This window comes from Coregonus clupeaformis, chromosome 23, assembly GCF_020615455.1.
Source record: "Coregonus clupeaformis isolate EN_2021a chromosome 23, ASM2061545v1, whole genome shotgun sequence".
Classification (NCBI taxonomy): Eukaryota; Metazoa; Chordata; class Actinopteri; order Salmoniformes; family Salmonidae; genus Coregonus; species Coregonus clupeaformis.
In genome coordinates, this window is record NC_059214.1 from 18,772,411 (window position 1) to 18,794,372 (window position 21,962).

A 21,962-nucleotide genomic window follows, 5' to 3' on the forward strand; every position below is an offset into this window, starting at 1 on the left:
CCTTTGAGCATGGTGAAGTTATTAATTACACTTTGGATGGTGTAACAATACACCCAGTCACTACAAAGATACAGGCGTCCTTCCTAACTCAGTTGCCAGAGAGGAAGGAAACCGCTCAGGGATTTCACTGAGGCGCATGGTGACTTCTAAACAGTTACAGAGTTTAATGTCTGTGATAGAAGAAAACTGAGGATGGATCAACAACATTGTAGTTACCCCACAATATTAAGCTAATTGACAGAGTGAAAAGAAGGAAGCCTGAACAGAATATAAAATATTCCAAAACATGCATCCTGTTTGCAACAAGGCACTATTGTGATACTGCATAAAATGTGGCAAAGCAATTGACTTTTTTGTCCTGAATATGAAGGGTTATGTTTGGGGCAAATACAACACATTACTAAGTACCACTATCCATATTTTAAAACATAGTGGTGGCTGCATCATGTTATGTGTATGCTTTTAATTGTTAAGGACTGGATAATTGTTCAGACTGAACCAGGTTTTTCATTTTTCAGAAACGGAATGGTGCTAAGCGCAGGCAAAATCCTAGAGGAAAACCTGGTTCAGTCTGCTTTCCACCAGATGAATTGTGAAGACAATAACCTAAAACACAAGGCCAAATCTTCACTGGAGTTGCTTACCAAGAAGACCGGGACTGTTCCTGAGTGGCCGCCTTACAGTTTTGACTTAAATCTACTTTAAAATATATGGCAAGACCTGAAAGTGGTTGTTTAGCAATGATCAACAACCAATTTGACAGAGCTTGAAGAATTTTGAAAAGAATAATGGGCAAATGTTGCACAATCCAGGTGTGGAAAGCTCTTAGACTTACCCAGAAAGACTCAATCGCTGCTAAAGGTGCTTCTACAAAGTATTGACTCAGGGGTGTGAATACTTATGTAAATAGGATTTCTGTATTTCATTTTCAATACATTTGGAAAATGTGTCTAAAAACATGTTTTGACTTTGTCATTATGGGGTATTGTGTGTAGATGGGTGAAATGTGTTATTTATTTCATCCATTTTGAATTCAGGTTGTAACACAACAAAATGTGGGATAAGTCAAGGGATATGAATACTTTCTGAAGGCACTGTAAGTCATACTTATGAGATACTACCTCATAATTATGACATACTAAGTCTGAATCATGGACATTGAATAGTCCTGCAGGTGGACACCTTTTTAAAGGGGCAATCTGGGATTCAAACAATAACAAAAGTGTACTCCACATCACTTTATCTGGTAAACAGCTGAGGAATGGGGCAGGAGAAATATGACCACTCTCAAATACATAGACGCAAGGACTCTCACATATGAACCCAAAATATAAGCTGACTCCATTGTTTGTAAACAATGTAGATGTAAACAAACACTGTATAGCTTCAAAACATGGTCCAGTCAATCATTTTGATCTCATTGATGGTCAGTCCTTGAATCATTCTTCAAGAATCAATGGCTATATATTAATAATTTTAACTTCCCAAAATGGATGTACCAATCCCAGATTGCCCCTTTAATTTAATGAATTAAAGAGATTATCCTGTACTTTTGTATACTTTTTATCCAGTAGTTCTGAAAGTAGAGGGACAAATTGCGTACGACGTCATATATATATATATATACAGATATGTGCACCACGTCATTGCTCTCTCTCGCTCTGCTGTGTGTCCATCTTGCTAGCTTTCACTCAAATGGCGAGGGGCTGAAGCTCATTGGCTAGAACTCTAATTGCTAGGGTGCTGCCCCAAGTGGAGGAAACTGTAGGGAAAATGGCGCAGCACTAGTCTGAGTACCAGTCTCTCTCTTTAGCTAACATTCCACTTGCCACTCCTTGTCAATGCCAAAGAGACTGGCCTTTCAGCAATCTCAATGTTCAATATGCACTGGATTTATGGCGGAGTTGCTCATTGGTTGTTGGAAATAACTTTAACATTTTCCATGACAAAATGTGGAGCCTCGAAACTATAATGAAAATGTATAACAAAGTCAAAAACAAACATTTAGCTGTTAGCTAGGCTAGTTGTTGTATTTTGAGGCTTAAAATCAAAACGAAGATGTTTTGAGGTTGAAATTGCAGTATGTATTTAGTTTGAGAATTTAGACGTGAGCAAGCAACTGTTGACAGACTGGTTTCTAGACAAACAAAAAACGGATGCTGCGCAACCTGATACCAACATGTTCTGTGGAGAAAAAAGTGGAAGAGTTCCAATATTTGCATAATTGTTGTGATTTGAGGATAGCTGTGAGGGTGATTGAGTCAGGATCAAATTCTCTGTTCTCTTCGAGCACATTAATGATAGAATGTTCATATTTGAAGATGGCAGAAAGGCCAGTCTCTTTGGCACATGACATGGAGTACATGGAGTGGATTAGCTAAAGAAACTGGTACCCAGACTAGCGCAGCACAGCTTCCAGAAAAACTATTGCTTTCAAACTAGGGATTTCGAGGTTAATTGGGGTAAAACAGTAATTATGCTCAGATTATGCATGTATGAACTACTAATTGACACATCCAGCCCAAAGCGGGAGGTTTAAAAAAACACTTAGTAGTCGCCAAAGTTCCAGAGCATGTCTGTAATTAAATCTGATGTCAACCAGATGTCATCAAACAGGCACCAACTCACATCAACAAAACGCTCCACTCCATTAATATGGAACAATATCACCATTTTTTACATTTACATTTTAGTCATTTAGCAGACGCTCTTATCCAGAGCGACTTACAGTTAGTGAGTGCATACATTATTATTATTTTAAAAAATATAATTCATACTGGCCCCCCGTGGGAATCGAACCCACAACCCTGGCGTTGTAAACGCCATGCTCTACCAACTGAGCTACATCACCACAAACCCCCTCTCTCTCTTTCTCTCGCTCTCTCTCACACACACGCACACTCACACACGTGATTGACTATAGGATATACATAAGGTAATCCTTGAAAGTTGAGGGCCCGATGCAAAGTGCACATTGGATTCATGTGATACAGATCGCCTAAAAGTATCTCATAATAATGACTTGCTATCTCATAATTATGACTTTCTTTCTCATAGTTATGACTTAGTAAGTCATGATGATAATAATATACTATCTCATAATGACTTACTAGCTCATGACTTACTATCTCTTTATTATGACTTACTATCTCATAATTATGACTCGCATATCTCATAATAATAACGATTTCATTATTATGACTTAATATCTCATAATAATAACTTACGATCTCGTAATAAGGACATACGATCTCATAATAAGGACTTACGATCTCATAATAAGGACTTACGATCTCATAATATTGACTTACTATCTCATAACTTGTAGTCAGATTTTCTGTTTTTGGTGGTGGGAACGAGCTTCCATAGATCAGAGACAGGAGGAGAGAAAGATGTTGTTTTTTCATTTGCTGCATTGCAAGGTAATTCATGGAAAATTAGCCTAATGTTTTAAGACTAGGCATAATATAGGTCTAATTACAAGGTATTCAAATAATAAAGCAGAAGATGAAATATTGTTGTTATTTTTAAATCTCATTTTATTTTTAAACTATATTGTGGGTTATGGATAGGCTACAATAACTGGCAGATAAAGGGTTTGGTGGATTATTCATAATTGAAATATCTTTATTTTCATGTAATAAACAGTCCAAAACAAAATATAGATATCAGCTCTGATTTAATTTAAACCCATTCACGAAAAGAGGTTATTGAACACATCCCTAAAAAGGCAACGCTCCAGCCCTGTTTCCATGGTAACAAAACACTCAGCACAGTCGGACGTTTGTTTTGTCACTCGCTGCCAGCTAGCTCAAAATCCATACTCGGGTTTTCTCCGCTCTCTTTTGCCGGTGTCCAGATTTGCAACCGCTGTATAGCTGGAAATGTAAGTAATGTTTTGCAATGACATCACATTAACTTACTAGCTACCTACACTTACATCCATGTACTAAAACGAACACGTATAGATACAGCTAACTAGCTAATGCTAGCTGGCAACGCCTTATTGCGCTAAGCTAACATCGTTACCGAGCTAGCCATTTGGCCAGCAGTGTTGGCTAGGATGACAATGTACTGCGTTCTTTTTCCATCAGAAAGACGACAGTAGACATGAACACTGACACAGATCGCCGACAAAACGACAATGGCAAGTACAGAGGGTCTTCAAATGTGCAAAGCTGACTAGCTAGCTAACTTAGCTAGCATAGCTAACTACCGTTAGCTGTGAAGGCCTAGCTAATACCTCTGACTCTCTTGGCTAGCTAGCTACACCTCTTATTCTAACGAGCCTCTAAGATGTAACGTTACCAGGTGAAGGTGCTAGCTAGTTGAAGTAGCTAACGTTAGCTAGCGAACTAGCTACAACTTGAAGAAAAGCCTTATAATTGTGTTTGTGTTTTTTAGGCGTTGCCAATGGCGATGATTCAACAAAAGCTGCCCCGACCTCCCAGATTCCTGGGCTGTCTGAAGATGCTAACAATGGTCCTGAGGAGAGGTCTAAAGGACGCCGTACGGGAGTTAATGAGTCCGATTCTGCTTATACTAAACTGGCTAAACAAGGAGGACAGAGGGGTAAAAACTGTATTCTGTTTTAACTAGAAGTAACAAAGATTATCTCCCCTTTCATCTGTGGAAATAAATTAAGTTATAGCTAGCTATCTGTCTAGCTCATAGACTGTAAAAAGGTGCAGCTAGGTAAAAGGACACACCCCATCCAGTTTGGAAGGATGGCCTAGCGAGACTACTAACGTTAACTGGCAAACTCACTCGCTAACTAGCAAATAACTAGTAGTATTCCAGGGGATCCAAAACGTTTTCACTCAGGCCCCCCTTTCAGCATAGGGGAACATCCCGCATGACAGGAGGAAAACTGATGATGCACTACCCAATTTAAAAATTGCAGCTTGTGCATACTACTATTACAACTTTAAAGAGTAAGTTGAAAGCCGGACTGAGTTCCTTTAAAAAGGGAGCCCCTGCTGATCCCTGGGGCACGCCCCACAGTTTGGGAACCACTAGTGTACAACATTGATAACCAAGTTCTTTTCATTCATTTACAGGTTTATTGTGGCACGAGGAGACCAATTTGGACACCAAACCTAACTCTGCATCATCTTACAAAGCTCCTAACTGGTTCTCTGGATCTCCAAAAGCTCAAGAGCAAGCAAGGTAAAGCCAAAAAGGCAAATTAAGATGAGAATAATGAGTCACTCTGGAATTAAAAAGTAATCTATTTGTGAAGGTAGTTTGTTAGTAATTTATGCCTACTTAGCTAGGCCAAGATGGATTGTGTGCATTGATCATTCAAATTGCATATTTGTTTAAGGTTGTATGGCATGTACCCTATTGTAAAACGGGTGTGTTCAGTTTATTAAATGTTTTGCTACATTGCGTGACGGTTTGTACCGAATGACACGTTTTCCCCAAACGGTGCCCACCGTTCTTCAACAGCCTTTGTATGTTTGTATGGAGTGTGGCCTGATCAATATGGGCGCGGTCACCATTTGAAATCGCAAAACTCATGCAAGACACTGTATACACATTCACCCTCTGGGCCACCGTTATCACAACATCCTTCAACTAGTCATTCAGAACAGCACCGTCTCTGTCGTATCAAAGCGTCTGCTAAATGACTTAAATGTAATGTAAATGTATCAAACATTGCACATTGTTGAGTCCAGCTGAACGCAGCCCAGTTATACAGGCTAAGGCTATTATTAGTATAATGGATTATTTGACATTTGTACATTTTGTCTTTCTTCCAGCCCAACTGAGAGCTTCCAAAACTACATGTCAACTAATGCTCCCTTTGGGAGTGATAATAAGTCAACTTGGGAAAGGGACTTTGATGACAAAGAGAAGGTAAATGGAGAAATCCTTGCAATTTCACTTCAGCAAACTTTTTTGGCAGTATTATCACCTGCCTAGTATCATGAAAAGCTAAATGATTTTGGCGCAGTAAAAATAATAACAATATTAGCGAACAATGAATAGGGTTCTCAGACTTAACACCTACTGTATCTAGTAAACTTATAACCAACCACTATACCACCATCTTTGGCTATGTCAACCTTTGTTGCTGAAATGTATTTGATTAGCGTCAAATTGTCACTGGCGTTTACGATATTTGAATTATTCTAGATTTATAAGATTCCTCTCTTGCTGTTGCAGGGATTGAGTAGAACGTGACCAGTATGAAAAATGTATGCACTCACTAAAACTAAGTCGCTCTGGATAAGAGCGTCTGCTAAATGACTATAATGTAAATGTAGGTCCAATAGAAGCAGATTTTTGCCAACTGAATAGGGGGTTTCATCTCTGTTCAATCCTGACGTGATTCCAGATGATAAATTACTATTCAAGACACTTTTGGTTTTGCTGTCAGATCTCTCCCAACAGCCAGATGGAGAACTTGTCTATAGCATCAGGAAAGAATGAAGATGCAGCAGGCAATTTCAAGAAAACGTGAGTGACCCCTTTGAAATATTTGCACCATATATCCACAAGATGGCAATGTGCTACTTTTTCATTCACAGCACAGAAGAGTGCAGCTCCAGACAGCTTGGGCACCTTTACAATATGTAACTCTTTGTTATAGGCTCAAAGATTCAGTCTAATATATATATATATATACTGTACAAAAATATAAAGGCAACAATTTAAACGATTTTACTGAGTTACAGAAATGAACATTCAATTCTCTGGCAACAGCTCTGGTGGACATTCCTGCAGTCAGCATGCCAATTGCACGTGCCTTCAAAACTTGAGACATTTGTGGCATTGTGTTGTGTGACAAAACTGCACATTTTAGAGTGACCTTTTATTGTTCCCAGTACAATATGCACCTGTGTAATGATCATGCTGTTTTAATCAGCTTCTTGATATGCCACACCTGTCAGGTGGATGGATTATTTTGGCAAAGGAGAAATATTCACAAACAGGGATAGTCTACAAATTTGTGTGCATAATTTGAGAGAAATAAGCTTTTTGTGCGTATGGAAAATGTCTGATCTTTTATTTCAGCTCATGAAACATCGGACCAACACTTTACATGTTGCATTTATATTTTGTTCAGTGTATTTACAGTCAAATAGAAATAGAGGTCAAACACATGACTTCAGTATGTAATTCATATTGATTGTTAATGATATGGGATTCTTTGTACTGTAAGGATACAAATAATTATAAAGTACTGTTTTGTAATGTAAAAAAATGGTAACAGCATTTCTGTGATCATTCTAAAAAATACTTCATAAATTGTGACAAAGTGTTTGAAGTAATATGGGAAAAATATATAATATGTTACTGGTTTTGATAGAACAGGGGCCAGCTCTTAGGCCTATGTAGGATGAACATACTGTGGAAACAAACTAAGCTGCATATCGCCCCAAAATAGCCATAATATTGTGTACTTGTTTACTGCACACATTATATAATGATAGAACCATGCAAACAAATGTTGGAATAGTTTTTTTGCACATAAAATGGCCCTAAAATATACAAATGCAAAATCAATTTTATAAATAAAACAATTTGCCATATGGAAACACTGTGACAACGGTAATTCGTAAACTACAAAAATCATAACAAATGTTGGTTTCTAATATAAAGTAGGTGTTTGAATTATAATTGTATCGTTCTTATTCATTCACACTCTGAAATTATGTTTTCTTGAAATAAAGAATTCACTCTGGCCGTATTTTTAGTTTTACTAATGGATATTATACATTTAATTGTACTGTATTATCCATATGTATATAAATACATTGTTTGGCTATATGTTATCTTTACAAAAAAATATGTTAAATTCATATGACTCATGCCAATATTACTTTAAAATTACAGAAAATGACTATTTCACTGTCTTTTGCCTAAGACTTCCAGGAACCTCCCACTTGAGTTGCAGTGCCATCGCACAGTGTTCATTTGGCAACAAATACATCTGATCAGTTTCCTAAGAACAAATACTTGGAAAATCTGATTTAATGTTTAATATCTCTTGAGATTGAGTTTCCATTTTTATTGAAGGAGATATGTACAGATAGTTTTATGAGAACAATTTGTGGAGCATTTCAATAACGGCTAGCTATTTCTGCGTTCGCGTCTAGTCGGAACTAGGAAACTGACATTTCCGACTTGCTAACTGGTTGTAGTTATACAAGTGCTGCGTTCAACCAGTTAGCAAGTCAGACATTTCAGAGTTTCCTTATTCCGAATAGCACATGATCGCGTCATGTGTGCGGGAGAGGAGGTGCATGTCATGTAAGGGTGGCAGGTAGCTTAGTGGGTAAGAGCGTTGTGCCAGTAACCGAAAGGTCGCTGGTTCTAATCCCCGGGCCGACTAGGTGAAAAATCTGTCGATGTGCCCTTAAGCAAGGCACTTAACCCTAAATGCTCCTGTAAGTCGCTCTGGATAAGAGCGTCTGCTAAATGACTAAAATGTAATGTGACTTCACCAAAGGACATCATTGGCTAGTCTAAGGCCCCCCCCTTTTGTCAAGTTCAATGGTGTTTGTATTTCTTCATTCATGGAAGCAAGTGGGTGAAGAGAAATGGTATGTTGCCACATGGCAACATTTATGCATCAAATGTGAAAAGTAGACTCATTTACCAAGCTCAACAGTCTTCATGAGTGTTAATTAAAGCTACACTCTTGGTGTATTTGTGTTTCAGCCCAGCAACCCCGCTACCAATTGATGGGGCTGAAGAAATGTAACTATTTTAACATTTACAGACCGCTTTGGATGCAATTCCATGATATCATCAACATAGTTTTTAAAATGTTTGAAGCTATATATTGTTAACAAACGCATTTGTTTAAAAACAATGGAGTAAAGCAACATTAGATTTTGAGTTATGAAGGGTTAAGACCGTTTTACTCACAAGCTCAAGGCAAGTTATGTTATGCAATTTTTATTACATTATTCAAGAATCAATAGGTATTGGCCTCTTTTTATTTTGGTGACCAAAATCGGCTGCAAATATCCCAGATTGCACCTTTGTCACTCCAGAAGCTTGCAGATTCAATGTGCTGACAATATTCGCTGTGGTAGTCTTGGAACTGGCCTCCCTAGTTCTCATACAATATAGCACTACCCAAAACTCCTGCCCCACACCTTTTAAGAATGGATAAGGCCGCTGTGATGTGGCCAAGGCATAGAGTTAGTTAAATGACTCCTCTTTCTATCTGTCCCATTATGGCATCTGTAACAGCACGGGCAGCACCATTGAAGCCATCTCCATTTTGAAGTAGTCCGTTTTCTTCTTTCGTGTTTGAAAAAAAGCATAAAGCTAATTAATGGTGATTTACCACCACCTGCAGTGCTGGTGACCTGAACCCAATCTTGTCATTGATTTATTGTGGACACCAGATGGCGATGACATTTACAAACCATAGTTAACTCAATTTGAAGAAGTAGACAATAGTGATGCGTGGGTCAGCTGTTTGTTCACCCGCACCCACCCGCAATTGCTAATAACCCATCCGCAACCGCCCGACTATATGTGATAAAGTGAAAATCTGGGACCCTAACCCACAAATAGGCCGATAGAAAATGTGATGTACAGTCAGACGGCAGAACAATATTTCGACAGGGGGTGCAGGATTTCTTTTTTTAAGACTAATTTAGATATGTTTCTGCTTTTCAACGTGTCTATAATTAGATACATGCAGCTTTTCTTCTGTCATTACTGCCCTAGAAGACTAAATACACCCTGAATAATCAAACATCAATGTCATGTCATTAATCGACGAATTCAATCTAGTTGACATTGTTAAAGTTCCCTTTCATCTCTGCTTCTCTCCTGCAGCAGACATTTAGGGACTGGAAGAAAATGCAATAACCCCCAAATCTACAAATGACATCATTTTGACTGGTTTTAAGGAAATTAATAGCAGTGAAAAATAAATATTTCTGATAAGATTTAAATTAGTCTTGGATGCATATTTTATGTGGTTGAAATACGATCAGCTTTTAGGACGCTGATAAAGATGGCACCTTTACAGACGGTCCCTAACCGCGCATTCATTCTTTCAAGATGCTGAAAGAAATCACATTTCTCCATTCCTGTTCCCGAGTCAAAATGTACATTTGGTGTATCATTTTACTGCAAGACATGCTTAATTCTGCAGGAGTTAATATTATATTAGGCTAAGTGAGAGGTTATACAGTGCTATGAAAAAGTATTTGCCCCCTTTCTAATTTTCTCTACTTTTGCATATTTGTGATACTGAATGTTATCAGATCTTCAACCGAAACCTAATATTAGATAAAGGGAACATAAGTGAACAAATAACACAACAATTACATATTTATTTCATAAACAAAGTTATGCAACACCCAATTCCCCTGTGTGAAAAAGTAATTGCCCCCTTACACTCAATAACTGGTTGTGCCACCTTTAGCTGCAATGACTCCAACCAAATGCTTCCTGTAGTTGTTGATCAGTCTCTCACGTCGCTGTGGAGGAATTTTGGCCCACTCTTCCATGCAGAACTGCTTTAACTCAGTGACGTGTGAGTTTTCAAGCATGAACTGCTCGTTTCAAGTCCTGCCACAACATCTCAATTGGGATTAGGTCTGGACTTTGACTAGGCCATTCCAAAACTTCCAATTTGTTGCTTTTTAGCAATTTTCATGTAGACTTGATTGTGTGTTTTGGATCATTGTCTTGCTGCATGACCCAGCTGCGCTTCAGCTTCAGCTCAGATGGATGGTCTGACATTCTCCTGTAGAATTATTTGATACAGAGCAGAATTCATGGTTCCTTCTATTAAGGCAAGTCATCCAGGTCCTGAGGCAGCAAAGCATCCCCAAACCATCACACCACCACCACCATGCTTGACCTTTGGTATGATGTTCTTACTGTGGAATGCAGAGTTTGGTTTTCTCCAGGCATTACTGGAACCATGTCGTCCAAAAAGTTATACTTTTGAATCATCTGGCCATAGAACGTTCTTCCAAGAGTCTTGATGATCATCCAGGTGCTTTTTGTCAAACTTGAGTCAACTTTTTGGACGAGATGGGTCCCATTATGCCTGGCGAAAACCAAACACTGCATTCCACAGTAAGAACATCATACCAAAGGTCAAGCATGATGGTGGTGGTGTGATGGTTTGGGGATGCTTTGCTGCCTCAGGACCTGGACGACTTGCCTTAATAGAAGGAACCATGAATTCTGCTCTGTATCAAATAATTCTACAGGAGAATGTCAGACCATCCATCTGAGCTGAAGCTGAAGCGCAGCTGGGTCATGCAGCAAGACAATGATCCAAAACACACAATCAAGTCTACATGAAAATTGCTAAAAAGCAACAAATTGGAAGTTTTGGAATGGCCTAGTCAAAGTCCAGACCTAATCCCAATTGAGATGTTGTGGCAGGACTTGAAACGAGCAGTTCATGCTTGAAAACTCACACGTCACTGAGTTAAAGCAGTTCTGCATGGAAGAGTGGGCCAAAATTCCTCCACAGCGACGTGAGAGACTGATCAACAACTACAGGAAGCATTTGGTTGGAGTCATTGCAGCTAAAGGTGGCACAACCAGTTATTGAGTGTAAGGGGGCAATTACTTTTTCACACAGGGGAATTGGGTGTTGCATAACTTTGTTTATGAAATAAATATGTAATTGTTGTGTTATTTGTTCACTTATGTTCCCTTTATCTAATATTAGGTTTTGGTTGAAGATCTGATAACATTCAGTATCACAAATATGCAAAAGTAGAGGAAATTAGAAAGGGGGCAAATGCTTTTTCATAGCACTGTAGACCTACAGTCAGTGTCCAGTTTTCAGTTAGGCTACAAGTCCCTTGACGTGCCATATTTGAGAAAAAAAAATTAATAATAATATTTGAAGTCCCTGTCTTTTGACTCTCGAATTTGTGTAATTCATCACACATAACATAGTCGGCACTGCTATCATCCTCTTTTACCACTTCACCAAATCTTTCCCAAACATTACTTTTCTGGCCCTCCCTTCTCTTTATTTTCAACTCTCCATTTCGCCGCTTTTCTCTTATTGAATTAAACTCCAACATTGTCCTTTTTGCCTCAGTGGACCGACGTTATTTCCTCCCCCCAAGTTCCCAAAAGCACAGTTAGGCCCTAAAGCTAAGGCTTGCGCACTAACGGCAGATACAAATAATGAAAGAAAAACCTCAGTGTAGCCTATAGACATGAATTGCACAAGAAATATATTTATGGATTTTAAATGCATTGTTTTCTCTTTATTCAACCCGCCACCTACCCGCCCTTCAGGGGACTGCGGTTATGAGTCACCGCCCTACGGATATAACCGCGGGGACTGCGGGTTATGAGTCAACGGGTTATGAGTCACTAGTAGACAATGCTCTCAACATTGTCTGATCGCTCCCAACCCATAGGAATCTCCACCCAGTTAACTACTGAAAAATGGTGGAAGGCCTTAATGGCAATGTCCATACAAATATGGGTCATCTATCTCTATGGGCCAATGCCATACATGCCTGTCTGCAAACCTCCCATGCCTGGCTGCAAATAATACTGATCAAAGAGCACAGATGTCCTCACAAACCGTTCAGCTCAGTTAGCTATATGAACCAATACATCAACAAACAGATCGCTAGCTTCAAATAGTGTGGTGACATGACCACCCCCTGACTTAGTTTTTGCTTCCAATGTGGTCATTACTCTACAATTCAAGTCATTGTGCAAATGTTTTTTTAAATGTGCCACCTGTCAGTGACCTGTGACATTGACCTGTCAAACATGGGCCTACAGATGTCTCTTAAGCATATAGCATGATGTCAGAGATGGCAAATAGCTACGGCTACACAGTCAATAAATTATTAGAACCATAATGAATAACAGGACATTTTAAAATGTAAAGATATTGTTGATCCATTTTGTAGGGTATAAAAACATGTATTAGTTCAACTGTAGCTCAGTTAGAGGTGTTTTCAGGGTCCAAATTCAATGTTTGCTGTTAGTGTACTCCCTCTCACCATATCAATATTACCATCAGCTGACTGATTCTCCCACTGTTTTTATGGTTGTTCTGAAGTTTTATGGTTATGAACCCTCCACTAGCTCTAAATGTTCAAGAGCTCAATGATTTTTACGTTTTGTTTCCGCATTTTGTTTAGGCCCCATTTTGCCTCCCGCTGTTTTTTAAATGCTTGCCTTTTGGTCTTGCAGATCTCAGAAATCTCAGAATTCGACCCCTGTCAACATGTCTACGCTCTTGAGCTTCGGCTATTTAGAGGACAAGAAAGGGGCACCAAATACGCATTCATCAAGTAAGTAGATGTTAGTGACTGTGGGTTGATGTTCGAACTTCAAGGTAATTTGAATTCAATTGGCAATTTGTCTCATTGCTCAGAAGCACATGCCCCATAGACTAACTAATAAAATATTGAATGAATATCAAGTAGTATAGATTATTTTTGATGACAAATCATGTATAGATCTACATAAGGGCACCGAAGTAAGGTTGCAAAATTACAATGCATGTACTGTTCAGACATGATGATATGCCTGTCGGGAAAATTGGAAATCCTGACTTGCATTGTTATCTGTGATCATGGGGTGGGACAGCAAATGAAAATGTGTGGGGAAAACGCGCACACACAAATGAACTTGTGTGTATTCCTGCAGGTTCCAACGAGTAGAAGGGAGCAAGGGCAGTGGCGCACGACTGACTCCTCAATGTTCTCCTCCACAACGTTCCTTCACCAGGTTTTGCCTGTTCACAACCGCATATAGGTGAATTAAAGCAGTTTGTTTTGGTTCAAGTCAGAGTTATAGCACTCTTGTCATGCTACATGTTTATGCTTGTCCCAAGAAGTATACACAACTGCAAAATTAGATTGCACTCAGACCCGCTCTGTTCTGTACCTGAAGTTGTTGCTAATGAACTGCATTTGCACTGTAACACTAATAACAGCTAATGTACTAGCCTGAGCTATGCTCTTGTTCGTCTGTTGTAGTTTTGGGAAAGATTGTTTACTTTTAAAAGGTGTCTATGGCTTAGAAGGGCTCCTCTAAAAATGCCTGCTGTTTGAAGTGTTATGTGTTTTTTTGTGCCTCGTTATGGTTGCTATAAAGATTTGTTTTAAAAAAAATAAATGTGTTGTGCATGGAAATATTGGATGTGTTCTCATTCTCTTTGTGTGCTTAATGAAGCACTCGTCACTATTTGAAATGGCACCTAGACATGTATTTGTTGAAATGTGACTCATAGCTAGATTGCTCCAGAGACCTGTGATCTCTGAATTTACTTAATTGTTCCTTCCTCTTTCCCACTGTCATCATAGTAGAAATTATGTTCTACGGATGTAATTGACACAGGATACAAAGTGAATATGCAATATAATTGGACATGTTTCTCCCCATAATGATTAAACAAATGACTAGGATATGCGGCATATCTGAAACATCTGGTTAAGGTAATATATTTTGTTGATACACACACACAGTCAAATATTTGTGCACACTCAATTCGTTTGGAACCTGAACATCATGAGATCCCCAGGATTCTGTGAAAATTACATAAGTCTAGCTCGTGTTTGAAAACTTGCCAGGACATAGTGACGTTGTTTATGTAACTTCATTCTTCACGTTTTTTAGAATGGTTGAATGCACCTGGCAATCAGAACATTGACTTGGCTTTTTACTATTTCACTACTTTTCAATGGCATGGCCGTTGTACAGGATTTTACACCACTGAAGTAATTCATAGGTTTTCAAAAAGATATACTGTGTCGAGTCATGACTTTGGATCTGGGCCAAGTATTTGTAATGTTTGGAACAGTGTTTGTTTGAGATCAGTTAACGTTTCAGTGGGAGAGACTGGACCAGACAGTCACTACCCCTCTCTCCACAACCAATCACTCCTGAGAGAGGTCACAGGTCAAAGCTATATCAGCCCAAGAGGCAGAGACAGGCAACGCGTATTTGGGAACTGCTACACAGCACAACAGAATATTACCCATTGAATTCAGAAGAACCTTTCTAGCCTGAAAGGTATGTGTTGCACTTGTGGCTGTATGTAATATTGTGCTTATAGTACATTGTGTGTAATATTGTAGCTCTAAGTATTGTGTTTATAATATATCGTGTTATAACTCAACAGTTGATAGTAATTATACATGTTTTCTTCATATTTATTTTAGTATACAGTGAACAACAGCCATGTCACCTATTTTACTGAACGGTATGGGGATTGTCAATGACCATTCTGAATATATTGAGTGAGTATATGTATTTTACTTTGAGGTTTTATTACACTACTGGTTATTGTTCTGCACTAGAGAACCTTCTGTTATGCAATTCTCATGTGCTCTCTCATATCAATGTTATTACAGACCCGAGGTCCCTTTCAAGAACCCCCAGATCCATGTCAAGAACCCCCACTTGGATACAATGGAAGAGGACATTCTCTATCACTTCAACCTGGGGACCAAGACCCACAACCTGCCTGAAATGTTTGGAGACATCAAGGTTTGTGAAAGTTGCCCAGACAAAATATTTGCAATACCTGATTACGAAAGCTAGTCTCATAGACAGAGGAATACAATGGTCTTTCTATCTCCCCATTAAGTTTGTGTGCGTCGGTGGCAGTGCCAATCGGATGAAGTCCTTTGCCCAGTTCATTCACCAGGAGCTGGCCTTGCCCGGAAACATGGATGACATCACAGATATCTGTGAGGGAACCGACCGCTACTCCATGTACAAAGTGGGACCCGTACTTTCTATCAGTGTAAGTATTGCACAATGGATACATCTCCCTCACACAAGATAATGATCTGACTTTCGATAGCCTGTATAAGACTTTAGAACTTGATAAGTGAAGATACTTTATGTAAGCCAGTGACTGACACCTGAAATGATGTAATATTATCAGATGTTTGTCCAGTTCGGTGTATTGCTGTATCTTATAATAATTGTTTGGATTTATATAGCGCTTTTCCACCTAGATGCTCAAAGCACTTTATGGCACCCACCTGGGTGATGCACAGCAGCCATTTTTGTGGCAGAATGCAATTCAACGTCTATTCCACGTTGGTTCAAAGAAATGTCATTGAAATGACGTGGAAACAATGTTGATTCAACCAGTGTGCCCAGTGGGAGGAGTGCATGTCGACCTGAGTTGCTTCCCACTGCACAGCTGTATCACTGTGTCGCCGGCAGTAGCTAACGTGGCCAAATGTTTTCCTCCAAGTAAGGTAGCAGCCTTCATGAAAAATAATTGTTAATTTGGTAATCATCTGGATGTCACTGTGACCGTCTACTCGTTGGAGAGAGCATGCACGACAAGTCGGTGTTTCACAACACCAGGACATAGTGTCGTTCGCCACCCCACCTGCGACGCACTGCTTTCCCGCAGTTCTGTTAACGTTAGTCAGTAAAGATTGTTAAGCTCACCCTTCTGTGTCTGCAGCATGGTATGGGCGTCCCTTCCATCTCCATCATGCTCCATGAGCTCATCAAGCTGCTGCATCATGCCCGTTGCATCGATTTTGTCCTCCTCCGCATTGGCACCTCCGGTGGAGTTGGTAAGAGCATCCTCCCCTCTTCCATTCTTCTTTCAAATGTTGATACACATGTTTATATAATTGAGTGCCACTGCTCTCTAAATCATGTCACTGGTGTCCCGTCACAGGTCTGGCACCAGGAACAGTAGTGGTCACAGACAAGGCGGTGGACTGTTTCTTCCGTGCCCAGTTTGAGCAGGTGGTTCTAGGTAAGGTGATCACAAGGGGCACAGAGCTGGACGTGGGTGTCTCCAAGGAACTGTTGCAGTGCTCCTCCGAGTTAGAGGATGTGCCCACCGTCATCGGAAACACCATGTGCACCCATGACTTCTATGAAGGTAACCACATCATGTATCTCACCTCTGTACGCTCTGCTACACAAAAGCCCTAAGTTAAAGATAGTCTGCAAGTTGTTTTGTTTTTCGAAACGCAGACTGCCCCTTTAACTTAGGATGTACGTTCCCAATGTTGCCTCCTGGCCTTGATCTAACCCAGTCTGTTTTCTGTTGTGGTCCACCAGGTCAGGGTCGGCTGGATGGAGCTCTCTGCTCCTTCTCCACTGAGGACAAGCTGGAGTACCTGAGGAAAGCCTATAACACGGGAGTCAGGAATATTGAGATGGAGTCCACTGTCTTCGCAGCCATGTGTCGTGCTTGTGGCATCAAAGGTGTTATTCCAAATAAATGACTGTCCCACTGTCTCCAATGCCACTAACTTTGACAGAGAGAACCTGTAATCAAATATGTTTTTTCTTTGTTTTGCCACTTTTGCATGATTTTTGTTTTACATTGTTTTGACATTTGTAACAGATTTCACTTTTTCTCCGCAGCTGCAGTCGTATGTGTGACTTTGTTGAACCGTTTCGATGGGGACCAGATCTCCACCCCTCATGATGTGCTGGTGGAGTACCAACAGAGACCTCAGGTTCTGGTGGCCCACTTTATCAAGAAACACCTGGGCCTAATCGTCTAAGCTCCCTCCGATCACCTCTGCTGCCCATGAAGTGTATATAGCTACAGACCCAACTGATATGTGGATATATGTATAAACATGTTGATATGTGATAAGATATTATTTAAAGAGTTCTAAGAGTACATGAAGATACATTTTACAGATTTGTTTTACGAAAATTGTGGTATTTGTGTATATTTGTATGGTATTATATATTGTGTTACTTTGACTGTATAGATTAAATTGTTGTTTGTTACTACTTGATGAAGTTAAGTCCTGTGACTTTTAAAATGAATAAAATACTGAAACAAAGAAGCTCTCTTCTGACTGTAATTGAATCAACCGTCTCATGGCTCAGGAGTTAGGCACTGGTGTTGCCGGGCTATATTTAAAAATGGAAATACATCTGACTTCATTGTACCTGACATTTTAAAATCCTGAATACATTCCCTTCAGGTCTGGCTGATATGGGTCCACATCCTCTTATTCCACATGGATTAGTAAGAAATTATTAGCTTCAAAATGGAGATGACACTACAGGATTGCAGCCAGAAAATAGTCTGAACTTTGCACTGACACGTAGCCCAATCAGCTGATGGTTACAACATCCATGTATGTCAAATGAGCAAATATATACAGCTAAATAACATGCCTGTCATGACAAACCTTTCATGTAAGTTTTATCTAACGTCACAGTGGCATGAAACACAGACATTGTGTTAAATGATGTATCAGATATTGATGGATTGCAGAGGGAGGCATATAACATTTTACAAGGAGTACATGAAAAGTTGAGCCAACATGGTCTGCATTGACAATCACAGAAGTATCCCAAAGAAGACATGTGGACAAATGACTTTTTATCTTTATCTGTACCTTCAGCCAGGTTTCCAAGTTGCGTAAAAAGTAATTCAACTTCACATCAATGCAAATATGCTCTCTCACTGGCCTGGGAAAATGCTATTTACATTATGACTTATTCCGGACATCTGGTTAGTGGTTTTGATTGAATAGGGCTAAACACTCTTTGAGGAAGACTTGAACCCTGTGGAATCAGTGTCCCATCGAGGTGGTCTGGGTGGCTGGACTCCAGAGAGAACCTCCTTAGCATACAGTGTGTTGTGGAGTACTGTTTAATCCTTACTCTTGGATCAGACACAATCTGGAATACAGTAGTAATAGGGCTCTGGTCAACAGAAGTGCACTATATTGGGAATACGGTGCCATTTGGGACACACTCATTGTAAGGTCCAAAAGGCACCAAAAAAAAAGATGAGGACGATACTGTTACACCCTTGTTCGTTATTCTTTATGATATTTTGGTATTCTAGTCAAACATGTCTATGTGTGTTCCTCACATTCCTCAAACCAAGGTCAGTTAGTTATTGATCACAAGTTTCAATTGGAGGAGATGATCTAACCGTCACTGGCCTGATTCCACAATAGACTGCAGGTAAACAAGTGTGCTCTCCTGCACAGTGGAGTCTTGACAAAATGTACCAGACAGATGTACTGTATGTTGATTCACCCACCGGCCTTGAGGGGAGGTCGTTTAAAGGTCTGTCTGCATGAGGGTAAGGTTTGGTTTAGCCAGGTCAAACATTGTTGTGAATGATTTTCTGGGTTTTATGTCAGTGTGAGGCAGAAAAGCAGTAAACACAAAATAGTACATTGACACGTTAACAAACTTGGGAACTAGTGGAGAAAACCAAACACTTAAAGCAGAGGTGTCAAACATATGGCCCGCATCCGGCCCACGAGGGGGTCCGATCCGGCCTGCGGGTGGTTTGAGTAAAACATTTTAATGATACAAAATGTTTAAAGGCCCAGTGCAGTCAAAAATGTGATTTTCCTGTGTTTTATATACACTGAGTGTACAAAGCATTAGGAACACCTTCCTAATATTGAGTTGCACCCCTTTTTGCCCCCAGAACAGCCTCAATTCATCGGGGCATGAACTCTACAAGGTGTCGAAAGCGTTCCACAGGGATGCTGGCCCATGTTGACTCCAATGCTTCCCACAGTTGTTTCAAGTTGGCTGATGTCCTTTGGGTGGTGGACCATTCTTGATACACACGGGAAACTGTTAAACGTGAAAAACCCAGCAGAGTTGCAGTTCTTGACACACTCAAACTGGTTCGCCTGGCATCTACTACCATACCCCATTCAAAGGCACTTAAGTATTTTGTCTTGCCCATTCACCCTCTGAATGGCACACATACAATCCATGTCTCAATTGTCTCAAGGCTCTCCTCCCCTTCATCTACACTGATCTACGAGTGACATCACTAAGGGATCATAGCTTTCACCTGGATGCACCTGTCAGTCTGTCATGGAAAGAGCAGGTGTTCCTAATGTTTTGTACACTAAGTGTATATTTCCACACTGAGGTTGGAATAATACTGTGAAATTGTGAAAATGATGATAATGCCCTTTTAGTGTAAGACATTTTTGAAAAGACTGCCTGAAATTTCAGCGTGTTTTGGTGGGAGGGAGTTTTGGTCTTCCATGGTGACATCCCCATGCTGTAAATAGACAATAAGAGAGTTCCAAACCACTCTGCCAATAACAGCTAATGTTCAGTTTTCCCCTTCCCACTCAAACCACTCCCAGACAGTCCTAGCAAAATTCTAGCTTGAGAAATTGCTCTTTGCTAAGAAGCCATTTTTGTTTATTTTTGACTATTTTAATTGAAAACAATTACAGTAAGGGGGGGACTCTATAATTTAAAATAACTACAATCAAATTGAAACTGTGTAGAAATGATAATGGTTTCAATACTGTGTCCAGCTCGCTAATAAAAATCTAAATGAAAATTCCCCAAATGATGGATATTTTATAAAAGGCCTCCGTATCTCCCATCATCCTCTCTGGGTCTGGCTCTGCCATCACTCCCAAATTGACCGTGTGGAGGGTGGGAAAAACCCTAGTAATTTCCTTGTATTGCTCCATCCCACCAGAAAGTGGCAGTGATGCCTCAAAACCAACATGAAACAGGGTCAAAACCCTCCACAAATCTTATCTGGCATAGCATTTTACATGGCAGATCCAATCAGGGCAGCTAATGGGAATAAGTGCTGATAAGAGACGTACCTAATTTCTCAGGGCCTCCAGACGACTGTCTCTCCTCTTCCCGCACCTCCCTCTACTCCCTGCGCTGCAGCAGCATCTCCTCGCAAAACTGAACCCTGAAGGCAGTAGGGACAGAAAGGGGGGAGGGAGAGAAGTGGCCAAGGACATCAGCCCAGGCACCACCTATCTGTGGTGGCACAGCGGCCCTGCAGGTTGAGAGAGCTTTACGAGCTGCCAGAGAGCTGCTCCTCACAGTCACAGCTATCTCATCTCCCCTCAGTCCTCCTCACCCTGCCCTGACTAACTCAACCTCTATCTCTTTCTCCTAGCACGGTTTAAATGCCAGGGGCTTGAAAGGAGGATACAATTTTAGCAAAGACCATGGATAAAGAGGAGACGCACGGAACAGAAAAGAAAACACTACATCGAATCATACCAGTGGTTCGTGAAATGCATGGGATATTTCCTCAATTTGTCATGGACTTGTATATACATCTCCATAAATGAGTCATTGTTAAACATAAAGAATAACATACAGAACATCATCCAAAGCCTGAACTGTCTTTCAGTCAGGTGTCGAGCCCTCTCCTTTAGCGTCCTTGAGGCTAAGCTGCTGCTGCTGCAGTCATGGCCCATGATGCATGCTTACCTCTCCTTATCACTCTTAGCTTGCTCTGCCATGAGTCTCCTCAGCTCTGTCAGTCTCTGCTGACCTCTACTCTCCAGCTCCTCTCTCCTCCTCTGTTTCTCCGCGTAATACAGCTTCACCTGAGATACAGAGGAACAAACATTCACAACACAAAGCAACTAAAAAGTTTACAACAATGCCCGCAGCGAGTCAACACGAGGGAAACTTTACTGTAATATCTTCAAGTCCTATTGATTGTGACATTGCGAAATCAGATAAGAGTAAATCAAATGAATGAGATAATATTTCATTGTCTGCAAGACGATTGTGGAGAAGTATATGTAATCCATTTCAGCCTAAACGGCATCATTAATCAGAGATTCTCCCAGCTGTTCTGTGCTACTGTAGCAAGCCCCACAGGAGGGGCGCAATTAAAAACAAGACCGGCACCCCTACACACCCTGGGGGGATGCCAGGGGCAATGCGGGTCAGGGACCACACACACTCATACACATGCACACACTGTCAGGGCGTGTGTAGGTGTGGTGTAAGGAATCAAATGCAGGACGCAGACGGTAGGTTCCAAATGCTGTATTCTGGCCCAAACACAGGCAACAGGACAATTAAGCCCAACAGCTAAACTACGCACGAGGCGAAAAGGCAAATGCGCACAAACAGGTGCGACAAAACGAAGTGGTGCACGAAACAGGTGCAACTGAGCTCCAGCGCAGTGGAGAAAATATGCTCAACCGAGCAAACACAACACTGACGAAAAACAATCATACACAACCCATGAC

General features: G+C 40.4%; 3 protein-coding genes across 8 annotated transcripts in view; 2 read left to right on the forward strand and 1 right to left on the reverse strand.

Annotated features, from left to right (window-relative positions):
- Nucleotides 1-21,962, reverse strand: part of LOC121536834 (activin receptor type-1) — a 131,823-nt gene that overhangs the window by 56,715 nt on the left and 53,146 nt on the right. For all 5 annotated transcript variants that reach the window (XM_041844429.2, XM_041844425.2, XM_041844424.2 and 2 more), the window contains 2 exons: nt 21,187-21,305; nt 20,559-20,653 (listed from right to left, as the gene is read on the reverse strand). The gene's annotated coding sequence lies outside the window, so the exon portion shown is untranslated. The remainder of the gene's footprint in view (nt 1-20,558; nt 20,654-21,186; nt 21,306-21,962) is intronic.
- Nucleotides 3,742-14,123, forward strand: LOC121536837 (uncharacterized protein C7orf57 homolog). 2 transcript variants are annotated; one of them, XM_041844431.2, is made up of 9 exons: nt 3,742-3,886; nt 4,095-4,147; nt 4,405-4,572; nt 5,061-5,169; nt 5,766-5,862; nt 6,386-6,465; nt 8,674-8,712; nt 13,177-13,277; nt 13,636-14,123. In XM_041844431.2, the coding sequence occupies exons 2-9, from the start codon at nt 4,111-4,113 to the stop codon at nt 13,647-13,649; spliced, it is 645 nt and encodes a 214-aa protein (XP_041700365.1). In that variant the 5' UTR covers nt 3,742-3,886; nt 4,095-4,110; the 3' UTR covers nt 13,650-14,123. The 2 variants fall into 2 exon arrangements, with proteins under 2 accessions (XP_041700365.1, XP_041700366.1); XM_041844432.2 differs by lacking the exon at nt 8,674-8,712.
- On the forward strand, nt 14,894-17,780 carry LOC121536835 (uridine phosphorylase 2). The gene is made up of 8 exons (XM_041844430.1): nt 14,894-15,003; nt 15,153-15,230; nt 15,345-15,480; nt 15,581-15,739; nt 16,421-16,535; nt 16,643-16,852; nt 17,035-17,181; nt 17,344-17,780. Exons 2-8 carry the CDS (start codon nt 15,172-15,174, stop codon nt 17,484-17,486), a joined length of 969 nt encoding a protein of 322 aa, XP_041700364.1. The 5' UTR covers nt 14,894-15,003; nt 15,153-15,171; the 3' UTR covers nt 17,487-17,780.

Coding starts and splice junctions, on each gene's coding strand:
- LOC121536837 (XM_041844431.2), top strand. CDS start 4,111: ATGAACACTGACACAGATCGCCGACAAAACGACAATG. Junction 4,573..5,060: donor TAAACAAGGAGGACAGAGGG/GTAAAAACTGTA, acceptor ATTCATTTACAG/GTTTATTGTGGCACGAGGAG. Junction 5,170..5,765: donor AAAGCTCAAGAGCAAGCAAG/GTAAAGCCAAAA, acceptor TCTTTCTTCCAG/CCCAACTGAGAGCTTCCAAA.
- LOC121536835 (XM_041844430.1), top strand. CDS start 15,172: ATGTCACCTATTTTACTGAACGGTATGGGGATTGTCAATGACCATTCT. Junction 16,853..17,034: donor CACCCATGACTTCTATGAAG/GTAACCACATCA, acceptor GTGGTCCACCAG/GTCAGGGTCGGCTGGATGGA. Junction 17,182..17,343: donor TCGTGCTTGTGGCATCAAAG/GTGTTATTCCAA, acceptor TTTTCTCCGCAG/CTGCAGTCGTATGTGTGACT.